Raw genomic sequence first — 16,446 nt, forward strand, 5'->3', positions numbered from 1 at the left:
ATACTATCACTGTACCTATAGAATTTCCTACTCTACTTTTTCCCCAGTTAACATAATCCCGTAAGTAGCTTTTTTCCTTTTAACTGACTTTATCATTTCATTAAATTACATACCTGTCTTTCCCTCTTGCCGGTCGTTTCGTTTTTATTTTCCAGCTTTTAATCATTATAAATTTTACTGCCATAAAACAACTTTCTTCCCATAATTTTCCCCTTTTCTTTCGAATTAGTTTTTTCAGACAAATCCTCAGGACTGGGATGACGAGGCTGACATTTTTAGGGCTCCTGATATCCTCCCTTTCATAGGATGGCTAACCAGCACCACCGGCGACATAGCGGCGTTCCCGTTTGCCTGCAGCGTTGCTAGCCCAGGCTTCTTGTTTTAAAACAGGGTTCATTACTTATTGCCCTGTATAGTTATAAAATGATACTTTGTTGTCATTTTAACTGATGTTTCTATAACTGCTGGGGAAATTGTTTGTTTCTCCCTGTTCCAGAACCCCAAGGAGTTGGGGTCGGGGATGCCCTTGAGATATCCGTGTTTCTCCCAGCAGGGCTCGTGTAACCAACCGATCTGTGCCCTCTTCCTGTGAACTTTCACCGTTCATAACATCAGTTGTCACACTGGTGCTCCTGTGTCTTGCTTGAGCTGCTGTGTTTGTTGAGTTCCGTCTGTTCCCAGTTTCTCTGTCTCCTCCTTTATTTTCAAGCTGTCTTACTGCTCTCAGGGTGCCTGTCTGCACAGAAGGCTGGGCGGTGCTAAGACTGCCTGAACCACGCACGACCAGGGAGTGAGAGGGAGGACCTCCTGGGAGAGAAAGGCTTTCTGTGGGCTTTTGTGTTTGGACTTGGTGACTCCTGCTGGGCTGATCAGGAGGCTTTGGCCTCCTGTTCATCACTGTGCCCTACTAGGTTAGTGGGTTTGCCCAGTAATTAAACCTGGTATTAGTGCCCACATGCTGTTACAATTTGCAGGTGCATGGATGGCTCTACGCTGATACCACTGCCCCTCAGCACCTGTTGTCTGGTGTGGGATTCTTCCTGAGTTCGGCTAAAGCGGCCAGCCCTAGGAGGACATATCCAGCCCTGATCTGAGTCCCTTTCGGCTGATTGCCTCAAGCATAACCTCCTTAGCAGTAGCTGCCACTGGTCAGGACTGTTGAAGTCCAGGCTAGGAAGGGTTTACTTGTCCAAATAAGTTGACTTCTGTATGGTGTAAAGAATATTTTCAAAATCTCAGTAGATTAATTCATGTCACATGTGAAGCTTGCTCTGAAAAATGTACGTCTGCCCTGGGTGGGTTGGGCGGGCCTCGCATCCCAGGCCCCGGTCACCCTGGGGCCTCCTTGACTCTGAGCTGGTGGGAAGCGGCACCTTCGGCAGTTGCATACCAAAGAATGGCCTGGCAGAGGGCTCCAGGGGGAGGCAGTGCTGCCCAGTTCCCCGAGTGGAGTCCGGCTTTCTGGGCCCTGGTAGCGCCGTCCACATTCTTCAAATCACTGTCTACAGGTCATTTGAACACACGCTCCTCAAGGAGTTCTGAAAAGTGTTTCTAGCAGGGAGATCCACCTGCAGGGAGAAGGGAGGCAGAGGTCAGACTCTGGAGGGAGAGCAGAGGAGGCCCAGGTTATTAGGCTTTGCTTTCCATCTGCAAGGTAAACAGGTTTGAGATGTGAGAGGAGAGAAACTCGGGAGGATGTGGGGAATGGCTGCAGCAAAGAGGTCTCGGGGCTGAGCAGCCTGTGGGAGACACTCCTTTGGGAGGGAAATGAACGCACCCTTGAGAAGACTTGCCTGAGCATTGATGTGAGTGTCTCCAGCGTGGGTGTCTGGGACTTGGTGGCAGGTCATCAGCCTTCCACCTTTCTGAGTCTCTGGGGGAGATTCTAAGGGCCACTGTGGCTATTCCCTTCTTCATTCAAAGGAGACATGGTCTCACCAAGTTTCCTGCCCAGATCACACCTTCAAACAGAACGGCTGATTACTGTCCCCCAAAGTCATCGCGTAGCCTTCACGTCAAGGGCTTTGGGTGACCGGACACATCCCCATTACCATGATATGCTTTTATGTGTGTGCAGCATTCCATTTAAGGTAGGAATAGTAAGAGATGCCCAAGACCACAGCCTCACAGGACCCAGCAGGGTCTGGGAGTATTAAAAAGCAAGGGCTGCTGGGTCCTGTGTGTTTCAGAGGGGGACACTATTAATTTGAAAATTTGCAAAGGGCATTTGGACAGGTCTCTTGAAAACACCAAGTTCCCACTTCTGTATGATCTATTCTATGTCATCTTCATATTTTAATTTTTTTCTTTCATTTGTTCTTTTATTCACCTACCTTCTGTTGACTGTCTTCCTTGCACAAGGTGCTGTGAAAGCAAAGACATTCTAGCTGGGGAGACAGACAGACAGAGGATGGTACCCGGTGAGATGCTGGGACGGCGCTGCTGAGTGGCGACCCCAGAGGACTTGCCCCGCACTTGGGCTGGCTGTGCGCTTCCCTCCCTGCCTCAGCAACTCTGGCTGTATAACGGGGTGGGCTGGAGCCGAGAAGACCTGTGTCTAAATCATGGTTCTGCCACTTACTAGCTGTGTGACTTTGGGCCAGGCACTTGTTCTCTTGGGGACCTCAGTTTTCTCATTTGAAAAATCAGGACAGAAATTCCATCTACCCCTCAGGGTGGATGTGAGTCTCGAGTGAAGACTGCTTGAGGAAGCACGTGGCACAGGTGGCAAACTGAATAAACTCTAGATGAACCCTTCTACCGCTGTTACCGCTGTGATGACGCAGTGCATGGTGTTTACCCAAGGATTTGACTGAGGATCTCATAGCACTTGTCCAGTTTTACAAGATTCTTCCCACTCCTCCCTCTAAAGCAGGCCATTAGACTTTTTTTTTTTTCTTCTTATTTCTGTTTTACAAGAAGGAAAGCTGGGCTCTGGAACTCTCATACTCCCCACCCCAAGGTGAAGGTAGAGTCTGTGTTGAGGGAGGATTGGGGCCACTGTCCTGGCTCTTTGACCTGGGCCTGCAGAGCAGACTTAGGGTTACTCCTTCAGCAACTGCCAGGGAGCTCCAGGTCCAGCCCTGCCCTGGGGCAGGGGACAGAGAATGACCTCACCCATGGGACACGTGGGGAAATAGTGCACCAGCCTCGTCCCACACACCCAGGCAGCCGCTGTGGGCCACATCCAGCTCACTCTGAGTAGAGGGGCTCAGATATGCTCGCAATGCACTCAGATACACAGGCAATACACTCGCATGTGCCATCTGGTCTCGCCTTCTCTTCCCCCTTTCACCTTCCCCTTCTCTCTTTTCTGCTCCTTTTCTCTTTCTCTAAATATTTACTCAGCATCTATTATGTGGTAGACACTAGACAGAAAGTCTAACTCATGCCTGATTCATGGCTCCTGCCCTTGAGGAGCTCACATTCCAGCAGGAACATATACTTCTGACATTTGTCCATCTACTTAAGGGAGATATTTTTAGCTTCGTTTGACAGATGAGAAAAGACGGAGGGGGAGAGTGACTTGCTAGTAAATGGCAGAAGCAGTATTCCGCAGGCCTTCTCCTCATTCCAAATCTGGCCAGTGCACAGGGGACTTAATGCCACATACATGCCCCATGCTTGTCCCCATCTCTGGGCCTTTATTGTGCTGTTCCTCTGCCTGTTGCACCTGTCCTCATTCCTCCGTCCAGGCCCCGCCCAAGTCTCACTGTGTTCCCGGCACTTTCTCCCACCACTTGAGCCCATGCTAACCACATGTAACACAAATAATAACACTGTAACAGAAGTCCCCACGGATGGAGGTGGTGGAGCGCTGTCCTGTGCCAGTCTCTGGGCTGAGAACCCTGCTCGGTGCGCTGGCTAATTTGCTCGTCAGAACAAGCCTAGCATGTAGACCTTCTCGTTACCCCCAATGTCTGAGACACATTGCTGAGCAAGTTAGGGCAACTAGTCCCACGCACGCGCTAGTACGTGGACATAACTTTAGAGTGTGGCCAGGGCTTGGACATGGTCTTGACCAGGCACCCCCTTGCTGGGACACCTTGCATGGCCACTTCCCCTCCCATGGGCCTCAGTGTCTTCATCTGTTATGGAAGAACTTCCACATGGTGATACTCATTGTGTAGGAGGTTGGCCAAGGGAGAACATGGAGCCTCTTTCCCTGGTAGTTTGTTATTAACTTCTATTTTGGAGAATTTCAAACAAATACAAAAGTAGAGAGAATAATGTAAAGAACCCTCATGCGGCCGTCCCTCAGCTTTGAGTCATCAACATTTTGCCAATCTTGTTTCATATAAAATTCTTATTCCCCCCATTCCCACTGTTTGCCTCTTTTAACATTTTATTATTAATATTATTAAATTTCAAATATTAAATTTGAAATTTTTGGCTATTTTAAAGACAGACATTGTGTCATTTTACATGTAAATACTTTAGAACGTATCTCTAACTGATGACGGTTTTAAAAAAATGAGGTCATTACGTATTTATTCCACATGACAGAATCATCCAGGCAAGGCTGCCTGTGCTCCAGGAAATAATGGTGTTCTCCGACGGCCCACCGGTGTCTTTTTATCGTTGTTTCACTTGAATTAGCATCCAAATGATGTCCCCTTATTGCATTTGTTTCTTTTGTCTCCTATATCTCTTTTATTCTACAGCAGTCCTCCTCCCTCTTTTTTGATTCCAGTGATTTGTTGGAAAAACTAGGTCATTTTTCCCGTTGATTTTCTCACAGTCTGGATTTGGCTTAGTCCTTCCTCGTGGCTTTAACTTGTTCCTCTGTCTCCAGTATTTCCTGTAAACTAGGAGTTAGAGCTGAACTAGACACCCTTCTTATTGGCATTGTTCAACAGAAATGTAAAACAAACCACACATGCAATTTTAGATTTTCTGAATAAGAAGTAAAAAGAAATAGGTGAATTAATTTTAATAGTATTTTATTTAACACAATATATACAAAATATTATTTTAACATGTAATCAACATAAACGTCATTAATGAGATATTGTATACTCTTCTTTTATACTGCATTTTCAAAACCCAATGGATAAGTATTTTATGCTTACAGCATATCTCAGTTTATTAGCAATGCAACGTTTAGGGTGAAATGCAATCCTACCAAAGCAATACAGTTGTGTTTAGAGGAAAATATTTCATATCACTTCACTTTGTTAATTAAAGTGAATTAAAGTAAAATAAAATTTAAAATTCAGTTCCTCAGTTGCACTAGCCACATTTCAGATGCTCAGCAGCCACATGGGACTAGTGGCTGCTGCGGTGGACAGCATGTGTGGAGGGTATTTCCATCTCTGCAGGAAGTTCTGTGGGACAGCACAGAACAAGAAGCTTAAGCAGATATAGGGTTGACTTTTTTTAAGTGGCAATACTTCGTAGGTGTTGCTGTGTACTTCCTATTGTACTACCTCAAGTTTTGTTATTCTAGTTTCATGACGCTAAGAATGACTAGTGAGTCCAGTTGTGCTTCCAGATATTTTTAAAGAAAGGAGAAAGAAGACTTTTATGTTCTTTACTTAGAACAGACTAGGTGGCAAACAGTGATTCCCAAAACTGGGACCGAAACCACTCTGGCCAAATAAGAATCATCCTAGGACACTCAGTATGACATAGTGGTTGAGAGTCATTCTGCGTGGGTTTGAATCCTGATTCTGCCACTTACTAGCTGTGTGACCTTGGGCAAGCCACTTAACCTCTTGGAATCACTATTTCTTCAGCTGTGAAGTAGTAAAGTAATAGTACTTAACTCATAGGGTACTGTGATGATTAAATTAGATAATGTGCATGCAGGATTCATTATACACCAAGTAAGTATTCAATGAATGTTAACACTATTATGTTGTTGTTATTGTAAAACTATAGGTTCCAAGGCTCTGCTGCTCAAGAATGTATTTTGGTAGGGCCTGTGGTGGTGGGACCTGGAAATATGCATTTTGAATAAGTTCTCTAGGTGATCCTGAATTCCTGGACCGCTTGGCCCAGGTCCCTTCTGGAGACCTTTTCCTGGGGTGACTCTTGGCTCTGTCCCAGCCCCAGGGAAACACATGCTGGCTGGATACCTCACCATCTGTCAGAGGGTTGCCAGGTTTAGCAAATAAAAACCTCCTGTTTTATCTGGCACTCCTAAATCCCTAATTCAGATAAAACTATAAACTAGTATTTACAGATTTACAGGGGAGATTCTGTTTACTCTGTGGGTTTCCATTCCTATCACATCAACTATAAGGTGCAAGAGTGCGGAACGTGAGGACAAAAGTAGTATTTTATAGTTTTTAGAGATGAATATAATTAATGAGTCTTTATGTTTAAATTAGGCCATCTTTTATAACTTCAAAGAAAGGGGCTTTAGGAGCTGTCTTGCTCAATCTGCTTGTTTCACAGGCGAGGAAACTGAGGCTGGCCTGGAGGGGGTCAGTGAGTTGTCCAAGGTCAGTGGCAGGACTAGGTTGGAACCCAGGTCTCCAGTGTCTGGCCCTGCATATGTTACTCTTTGTCATCCTACAGCACTTGTTTCTGCCCTCTGCCACTTCAGTCACATATAGGGGAGAGGTGACATTTATGGTAACCAGGGACCTGGGTCTAGAGCGTGAGCAGAGGGCTTTCTGGTGACATCCTCAGGATGGTTCTCACCCTTGGGATCCAAAGGGAAGAACACAGCAAACGGAAGCAAAGTCAGCCCCTGGTGCTGGCTAGACAGAGCCCCAGAGAGGAGCGGGGGGATCCTGTGGCACAGGGTGCTCAAGGGTCAGGTTCAGGAGCTGCGGCTATTTGCCTGGCCTCAGGACACACAGGGCTGACTGGGCTCTCCTGCCGGTATCTTGCAGAGTCTCCGGAGGAGAGCTATTTGACTTTCTGGCCCAGAAGGAGTCGCTGAGTGAGGAAGAAGCCACCAGCTTCATTAAGCAGATCCTGGATGGGGTGAACTACCTTCACGCCAAGAAAATTGCTCACTTTGATCTCAAGGTCAGTGAGGGGGGTGAGGGAAAAGACTTAATTTAGAAGAATGGGCCCAATCTCTCCTGATATCATTGCCAAGAGGGGTCAGTGCCCATGTGGCCCTCCTCCCTCATCTTACAGTTGAAAATTCTGAGCTCCTGGGAAAGAAGCAATGCCAAGGAAAGCGTCCATCTCCCCAGTTTCATTTGTCATATTAGGATGTCTTCACAAAGGCGGACTGCAAGAAATCTCTTAATCAGACCACATAATCTTCAAGGAACAGGTGGAGTGTAATTTTTAAATAAGTAGACCAGTGACAGGAAACTTGAAACCAAACACATTTAACAAGATTGGACGTTTCAGTAAGCAAGAGCTAACTGCTGAGGAAGCGAACTAGAAGCCTTCAGAGGGGACGATTGAGGTGCGCTGGTGGTCCAGAGTCCCTTAATCAGAGGTTGTAAACATTGGAGCCCAGGACCACTGGCGTCCCGCCCCCACCCTCCCCTCCCCCACCCCATACTGTAGCCAACAAACTGCTTCCAGGACCCACTGATCATTTGTGGTAACCGTTCTTCATTGTCAAGAAAGTTCACTGTGACCACATAGAACTTCATAAAGCAAGAGTTGTGGTCAAAGTAGAATGATCATTTCCCATAGTAGCTGAGCTCCTTTGCACAGACTGATGAGCCTGTACAGACACCCAAAGCATAAAGAGCTCTAACCCATGACCAGAGGGACCTGTTTACTGGGGAGGGGACCCACTCATTTTTCTACTCAGAAACTCCTGTCATGTTTCGAGCACAGTGCTGGGTGCCTGCATGCTGCTGCAGATACAGAATCAACTGAGGTGCAGGACACAGAAAAGAAGGATCAACAATTCTAAGTGCTGTGGTAGAGGAAAGTACAGTGGGGCTGGGGAACCCAAAGGAGGGGGCATCTAAGTAAGACTGAGGTACTTGAAAGGGCTTCCTGGAGAAGGTGGCCTCTGAGTTGGGTTTTGCAGGCTGGGCAGGCATTATCAGAAGGGAAGGGTTTTCTTAGGAAAAGAAGCCAGCAGCACGCATGGCTCCCAAATAGCACAGTGCGTTCAGGGAAGTACGGACAAGGGTGAATATGCTGAATGGCTGGAGAAGTCAAGAGGAGAGCAGGAGGCAGATGAGTGTGGGGCAGCTCAGCCGAGGAGGTGGAACTTTACCTTGAGGGATATAGGGGGCCAGGTGAGCACAGGGGGAGAGGGAGGTAAGCAGGTGTATGTTTCAGAAGGATCCCTCCTACCCGAAAGATGGATACAATGGTGGCAGCCTCAAGGCTGGGGTCCCAGGTAGGAGGTTAGTGCATTAATCTGGTGAGATGTAACAACTCTCAAACTAATTTGAGGAGGGGACAGATTTAAGACCTATTTCAGAGGCTGATCTGAGGATTGATCAGGTGCCTAATTGGATCTGGGAGATGAAGGAGAGGGCAGAGTCCTGGATGACACCTAAGTTCTGGGTTGGGGGGCAGATCCAGGGGCTATGGCATGCCCATGGTCACAAGTGACTGCACTGGAGCGTGGGCTCAGTTCTGGCATATGGATCTCACCCCCTTGCTTATTCTACATCATGAGGGAACCTGCTGTGTATCCCCTCTCCTTAGGCTGATTGTCATTGCCACAGTATATTGAATTCCTCCAACGGTAGCCATCTTACAGAGCTTCACTTAAGTGTCAAGGAGTAAAAGTAGGGGTCACTGGGGAGGGTGTGGCCTGGGCAGACCCTTGCACCTCAGCATGGTAATACGCCAAGCAAGAAACGTCCTACCTGGATTACATCTGTATCTCCTTCCTGGCAATACTATGGGCAATTGACTGGTTTTCATGTCTTTGCTGGCTCCAGCAGACTGGCCTCAAAATGGGCTCCTTTGTCTGTTCTCTGATGCAGAGGTCCCCAGCCTCTGGGCCTCAGACTGGTTCCGGTCAGGGCCTGTTAGGAACTGGGCCGCTCAGCAGGAAGTGAACTTGAATGGAATTCGCTTGAATCATCCTGAAACCATCCCCGCAACCTGGTCCGTGAAAAAATTGTCTTCCGCGAAACAGGTCCCTGGTGCCAGAAAGTTTGGGGACCGCTGCTAACGGGTCTGGTGGAGGTAGGAGGAGCTGTGGAGGCCCGCAGGGCGCATGAGTACCGCGGGTTTGTGCTGTTTAGTTTGCCTCTATGGCAGCTGGGGGTTAGCCAGGTCAGCATTTGAGTCTTCCTCTACCATGTACCAGGATACAACTGAACCTGAGTGTTTCAGCTTCAATGCAAACAGTAATACCTGCCTGGCAGAGTTGTTGTAAGGATTACAGAGAAGCAGCATGAAGTGCTGAATACCAAAGAGGTGCTCTGTAATCATAGCTGGTGTTGTTATTTTCCTCCACAGAATAGAGGGGAAAAAAAATTCAACTCCTGTTACAGTGTTTTGGGCCCCAGTCAACTAGGTAAACAAAGCCTGCCAGTGCAATTCTCAATTGCCCAGCAGAGAGCTGAAATGGACTGCTGGGTGGGGCTGGGCTGCTGGCGGAGGATCTTGACTGGCTCCTGGGCTCAGTCTGGACATTTCCCACAATCTGGAGACAGTCTGGATTTCTCCTGCATGCATGTAGGGGGAGGATTCTGCTAACACCCACCCTGGCCTTCTATCCTTAGAGTTGTGTGTGGACTCTGAGCCTTCTGACTTCCCACCAGTGGGTCCGTGGCCTGGGTCCAGCGAGGCAACTTCAGGAAGTGACAAGTAGCTGGGCCTCAGCGGGGTGACCTCATGACTGGTAGACACTCCCTGGAACCAGAAAGGGGTATGTGTGCCCCCTGGCTGAAACTTGCTGCCAGCTGGAGGGGATCACACAGAAAAGATCCAGCTCAGAGGGGACTTCTTGGTTCCACATTGTCTCCCATTTTATCAAATTCATTTGGTATGAATACAGTTTTATTCCTGGTCGTCCTTCTCAGTGAGGGGTCTCTGTTTTCCTCTTCTCTTTTATTCTGCCTCACCAAGTGAACCAGGCTAACCATGTGGTGTCCACGTTCCTACCCATGACCTGTTCTCTGCTCTCACTTTCCAGCCTGAAGGAGCAGGTGATGGAGAAGGGTCAGCTCTCTGGCCTGTCTTTGGCCAGATGTCTACTCCTATGTTCAGCCATTGTACTGGGGAAGGTGAGGCTCTGTCCCTGCTTGGGGCACGCCCCCAGCTCTGTGGCAGAAAGGAGATGAATGGACAAGTTTATGCTGATAAGCAGTCTTGGTAAACAGACCATGGCATGCTGTTGCCCAGAAATCTGTGATGGACCCTTATCACCATAGGAAAATTGAATGCATTCTCAGCATGACTTTCAGGCCTTTCTTATGCTGCCTTTGCCTTGATTCTGGCCTCATCCACCCTTCCCCACTCCAAACATTAGCCAAGGACCTCACAGATACTGTGCTGGCCTCGCTCCTCCTCTGTTCATGCTGTTTCCATCCAGGATGCTGCTGCTCTTCCTTTTCTCTGCCTGTGGACTTCCACTCATCTTTTGAGACCCAGCAGAAACACCATTTCCTCTGGGAAGCCTTTCCCCTCCCTGCCACCTCCCAAAGCATAACTGAGACTAACCTGCCCCTCTGCTTCTGTTGCCCTTTATGCAGACTTCTGCCGAGAGCATTTATCACTGCCAATCGCTCTCTGCCGCTTGTGTCTAGCGCAGTGACTGACACATGACAAGTAACTGAGTCTCAGTTACTCAGTGTTGAGCAAATAAGCAAAGGAATGAATGAATGCCTTAGTAAGATCAAATGTGTACACGGATGGCAAAAGCCCTTTTATGTCAGCCGCAAAAAGCAAAAGAGGTTGCGAGTGGATTTCAATTCAGTGATGTGAGCATTGATTGATTGACAGACTACTTTATTCCAGAGGGTAGCGTGACAAACATCAGTGTGATATAGAACCTGCTTTCCAAGGGCCCACCATCTACTGGGGGAGGGCCATGGTGGGACCCAATGGGGAGGCCACCTGATATAAAAGCTAACCCAAGAAATGCTCACTTCCAAGGGGTAAGCTCTCTGCCTCAGCATGGCGAATACCACCCTGGAGTGTGGTGTGAATCCATCACAGAAAGTCCTCCTGGTGTGGGAAGCAGCGGAATGCCTGTGTGTGCATAGACAGAAGGGACACTGGGGCTGACTGCCCCCCGTACTGGGTAGCACCCGATGAGCCTTCAGACATGCCTTCCACAGGATGATTAGCAGGAATTGGAGCTCAGTGCCACCCACGAACCTCACCCTGGTACATAATCCCAGCACAAATAAAGGCCTTGTAAAGGGCATTTTTTGTGTGGTTTTCTGTTTATTTTGGAGTTGGGAGTTTTCTCCCTGAGTACGGGTGTGTCCCCACCCTCCCCCACAGCCTTGACCCTTTTGGACTTGAGAATTCAGAAATGGAAGGTAGTCCTCAGGTCTGACTAGTATTTTAAGCGAAAAGAATAAGGTATGAGAGTTGAATGAAATTGAATGCAAGGCTGTAACCGAAAACTCTGAAGGGGAGCTTTTTGATTTATATAAACAGTGTTAAGAGGAGATACTCCAAAAATCCAGATTCTTCTATGCCCTGATCATCCTTTGAGCTGTTCTTATGTTCATGATGTGATGGGGACTGCTCATTAAGCTTTCATAAGAATGATACTAATACATTCTTTAAATATATGTAGTACGTTCTAGAATATAGCGTGCTTACATCTGTTCTCTCATTGGAGTCTCACAGCCACTCATTGAGGTACAAGGTATGGCCACTTTTTTAAACACAAGGCAGTTGAGATTCAAGGCAGGTTAAGTAACTCATTCAAGATCACACAGGTATCAAATGTCAGGGCTTGGACTTGAGCTTAGTCAGTGAGGAACCACACCGCTAATTCAAAGGTCTGTGCTATTGTATATATTTATTCTTTACACATTTAATTTCTCAGTTGTGTTGTTTTTTCTTTCTAATAAGCTATTCCTCATTAAATATTTTTCCTCATTAATATTCCATTAAATTATAATATTTAAATTGACTGAATTAATTTGTATTTTATTAATTGCTCTAAAATGTTTATGCATTTGAAAGTAGAATTTACAAGAATGAGACTATTTCTGCAGAGATTTAACTCTCAAGATAGGTTAGGGTAGGATTGTAAAGATTCAGGGCAGGGCAAGGAATTTGCATAGGCAGTTAGTCATGGGAAGGCTTTTTCTCTAAAATTTTTATTTTGAAAGCATTTCAGAACATTTGAAGAAATTAGAGAAGAATACAGTAAATACTCTCCCTCTAAATTCAACATTTGATCACACTTGCTTTACCTCTTTCTGTCTTTAAAAAGCAAAAAAATATATATGTTATATAAAGAGCACTATATATACGCACATGTATCTGATTTTTTAAACTTTTGGTATCATTCAAAAAAAAACTGTAACCATCCTGATACTTCACTCTAAACGCTTCTGTATGTGTCTCCCAAAATTAAGGTCTGTCCTCTAACAACCCACAGTACCATTATCACACTTTATAAAAGGAACAATAATTTTTAGAAGACCGTTAATTGGTGGAGAAACATGATTCTATTTCTGATTTAGAAAAAAAAATCTCTCTCAGTAGGGGAGAGGATAGATGGAAGAAAATTAGCCAGTTGTAGATTGTAGTAACAATGTTAGAAGGAGATAAACAAAAGGTACCCCATAAATATTTTTAAATGAAATTTATGGTCTTTTGTGCTAGTATAAAAAAATAGCATCACAATCATTATTCTCCAGCTTTTTATGAACAGATGTGTGTGTGTGTGTGTGTGTGTGTGTGTGTGTGTGTGTGTGTGTGTTTTCAGGTGCATTAGGAAATGGTGCTTATACCATTTTCATGATCTTCTCTCCTGCTTTTTTCCCTTTACATTCTCACCCAAGCAGCCTGTGTGTGCTATGAAGTATTTTACTTTGCTATAGAAGCTTTTATACAAGTCTCTCCTGATTTCCTTACCCTTTCAGTGCGTCCTGAGGGATGGATTTATTTCCAGTTCCTTATACCCAAATCTTAGCTTGTGCCCCAGCCTCAGAGAGTAGCCTGGGCCCCCATGGGCCCGTTCATCTCAGCCTTGCACCAGAGCCTGGAGCCTAGAAAAGCATGCTGGCTGCTTCATCAACACTTTCAAGGCCACCTTAGGGTAGCCTGAGGACAAGTGAACTAAGGACGCTAAATTGAATGGTTGAGGGAAAGAAGAAAATGGGGCAAAAATTAAACGATGGAGAGCCATTAGTGAAAGAGTTGAAATGAGGAGCAGTAAGTCAACCAATTGATTCTTGAAAGAGAGCAGGATGCCACATGGCGAGGTGGAAAAGGGAGAGGATTGGGAGTTGAGCCTGCATTTGAGCCTTACCTCTGCTGTGGAATTTTGGGGAGGTCACGCTTCTAACCTTTCCTGACCTTGAGTCTGGGGATAAACCTGCCTTTTCTTCCAGTCCCACAGAAGTGGAGTGAGGCACCAGGGAGATAACTGTTTATGAAAGGACCCTGCAAACTCTAAAACTCCTTGCAAGTGCTGGCTGTGAGTTTTAACTAGCCTCCCTATAAGGCCACATTTCCCCCTATTCCTCATTTACCTCCAAAAGAATTCAGAGAGGACAGTGGGCATGGAAACCTCCAAAGGGAGAATGAGTAAGGTGGCACCTCCCAGCTAGCAGGCCATGCAGACTCCCAGGGACAGGTCACTATGTAAGGCTGATGCCCTTGGAATAGATTGATCTTGATCCCCATTTTACACATGAGGAACCTATGACAAAAATGCAGTGCTCGTCTCCTCTTTTGTCCTTATTGCCTTTGCCATCAGTGTTAGGTGCCCAGAGGCCTCTTGCTGCTCCCAGATGTCTGCAACCCCCACTCCCTGGTTGGGCCTGACCCCCACTGTACTGTCACATGTTCAAAAAGTACTTTTTAAAATTCTATTCACAGCTCCACCATCAGCCCTCCCACTGCAGCTGATCTCAGCAGGAGTGAGAGGATCTTGATGCTGGAAGCAGAGGAGGGTGGTAGAAAGAGCAGGTATCCTGACACTAGGACCTGGGCTCCATTCTAACGCCACCACTTATTAGTTGTATGACCTTGCATACATTACGTAACTTCCCTGTTCCTCAATTTCTCATCTGGAAAACAGGAAGTAACCTACCTTACTGAGGTTCTGCATGGTGGTATTCTGGTGACAGCCAGATCTCTGGAAAACAAAAATGTATGTACACACACACCCGCACACACACACACACACACACACACACACTGTAAATGTTGTGATATATAGATTTGTAACACAGTTTACAATAATAAAATATATAACACTTTTTATTATAAATTCCAGAGAGCCAACTGACTCTCATGGAGCACTTTCCTCATTTTTTGTCAAAGTCTTGTATCAGTAGCCAACCTGTGGATGCAGTTGACAAAGGAGTATAGTTCTAACAAGAATGTTAGTTGATATTTTCACGTTAACTAGTAAGGTGAAAATGAAACAGTGAAGATGTCTGTTGGAAGTTAACTCACTTGCCAATGACATGCCTGACTTCTTTGATGAATTGGATAACAGTTTCTGCATCTTGGAAAATAATATTTCCTAAATTTGCTGTGCTTCTCACAAAACAATGGCTGTAGACACAGCACGCTTTTAAGTTCAATCTGCATTATTAAGTAATCTTTTCCAGAACTTCTTAAGCCTAAAATCTAGAAGACAATAAATCAAGTCCTGATTTGTAGTTCTGCCAATTTCCACAGTGTAAATACACCCACTGTGGCCAATTTCAAGATACCAACATGATGTCACTGACTAGAGCTGGGAAAAAGGGAGCAGAAGCACACCATTGTGTGGTATTTCTCCCGTACAGAGCTAAAAGGTGGAACTAACCTCAAGAATATAGAAGATACTAAAATATTAAAATCAGGAAGCAATAAGTTTTAAATATAATTTATTTAAATATAAGTTTATATAATTTAATTTTTAATATTACAATAATAGTATTATACAGTTCTTTAACCACCAGCTGACTGAATTCCTGCCCGCTGAACAGCTGGCTGTCATGAGTCAGTGGGTGCCAGCTCGAGCACAGGTTCTCCGAGACCCTGTGTGTGAAAGCGTTTTGTAAATAGGGCGGTGATATACGCAGGCCGCCTGTTGCGGTGTCAGCTGTTATGCAGAATAATCACGGTCGCCAACATGTATTGAGCACCTGGTAAACATGAAGGCTCTTCCCTGAGTCCTCTACGCTTGTTTACTCATTTTATCCACAGAACAACTCTGTGAGGGAGGTTGGGTGATGGTGCCCATTTTGTAGAGAGGAGAGGTTGGTAGGAGGCTCCTAGGACTTCACTGGGCATCCTCAGAGCACCATACGAACATTCCCATTTTGCAGATGAGGGGCCAAGCCTCAGAGGGGTGAGTGACTTGCCGAGGTCGCACAGCTAGCCTGGGGTAGAAGTGGGATTCAAACCCATGTCTGTTGGATAACTGGGCCCTCTTTAGCGCTGGTTTCCCTGTAACTGGGCACTGCCTGATTTTGACTCCCTTGAGAGCTTGCTTTACAAAACCAGTTCTGGCCTGGCTGGTGTGGCTCCGTGGATTGAGCTCCGGCCTGCAAACCGAAGGGTCGCCGGTTTGATTCTCAGTGTAGGGCACATGCCTGGGTTGCAGGCCATGTCCCCAGAAGGGGGCGCGTGAACTGCAACCACACATTGATGTTTCTCTCCCTCTTTCTCTCTCTCTTCCCGTCTCTAAAAATAAATAAATAAATAATCTGAAAACAAAAACAAAAAAACCCCAATTCTGGAATCTTACTCCTGGTGGTTGATTTAGTCAGTTCAGTATTTTTAACACAGTCCCCAGGGGATTCCAGTGGGCATCTAGCTCAGATAGGGGCCCCCAAAGCACAGTCTGGGGCTCAGAATGTCTGGATCCACGCCCAGGTTCCTCACTGGTTAGATGGGGCCTCGGCCATCACATCTTAGTGGCTATGAGGACCTAATATGGTGATGAGTGGGGAATGCTAATGGCAAATGCTAGTTGCCGTGTGGCACAGACCACAAAGTCAGCATTGCTGATTGGCCCAAGGCTGAAAGCCAGCAGTTCTGGCATGGCCTTGAAAGTGAATTTTTATCTATTTCCCTTCCTCTACCTGACAAGAGCAGAGGGGCAGTAAGTAGTGGTTTTCTCTCCTGCTTTACCAGGCAGAACAGTGGGAGATCAGAGCCAGAAGCTGTGGTTTAACACATCCAGGGCAATGGAGTTGTGGCCCTTCCCTAAGCTGTGGGTTTTCTGGGAAAAACATGGAGCTGGGCAGCATGCTCTTGAGGCACTAGAGCCAAGATGGGAACACCCACTTTGTCAGCAGGCAGCGGTGACCCCAGTGGGCACTTTGCATCAACTAGAAACAAGGAGACAATGGGGGAGAAGGAAGAGCACATAGGATTTGGAGTCAACCCGAACTTGAATCTCAGTTC

General features: G+C 46.3%; 1 protein-coding gene across 5 annotated transcripts in view; it reads left to right on the top strand.

Annotated features, from left to right (window-relative positions):
- Positions 1-16,446, top strand: part of DAPK2 (death associated protein kinase 2) — a 108,078-nt gene that overhangs the window by 60,776 nt on the left and 30,856 nt on the right. For all 5 annotated transcript variants that reach the window (XR_008528423.1, XM_054565307.1, XM_054565306.1 and 2 more), the window contains exon 4: positions 6,846-6,984. Coding sequence is in view for 4 of the 5 variants with exons in the window: in XM_054565307.1 (XP_054421282.1) it covers positions 6,846-6,984 (139 nt within the window). In the remaining variant the exon portion in view is untranslated. The remainder of the gene's footprint in view (positions 1-6,845; positions 6,985-16,446) is intronic.

The sequence above is a fragment of the Pteronotus mesoamericanus genome, unplaced genomic scaffold, assembly GCF_021234165.1.
Source record: "Pteronotus mesoamericanus isolate MK-2021 breed Mesoamerican mustached bat unplaced genomic scaffold, CSHL_Meso_final contig_164, whole genome shotgun sequence".
NCBI lineage: Eukaryota > Metazoa > Chordata > Mammalia > Chiroptera > Mormoopidae > Pteronotus > Pteronotus mesoamericanus.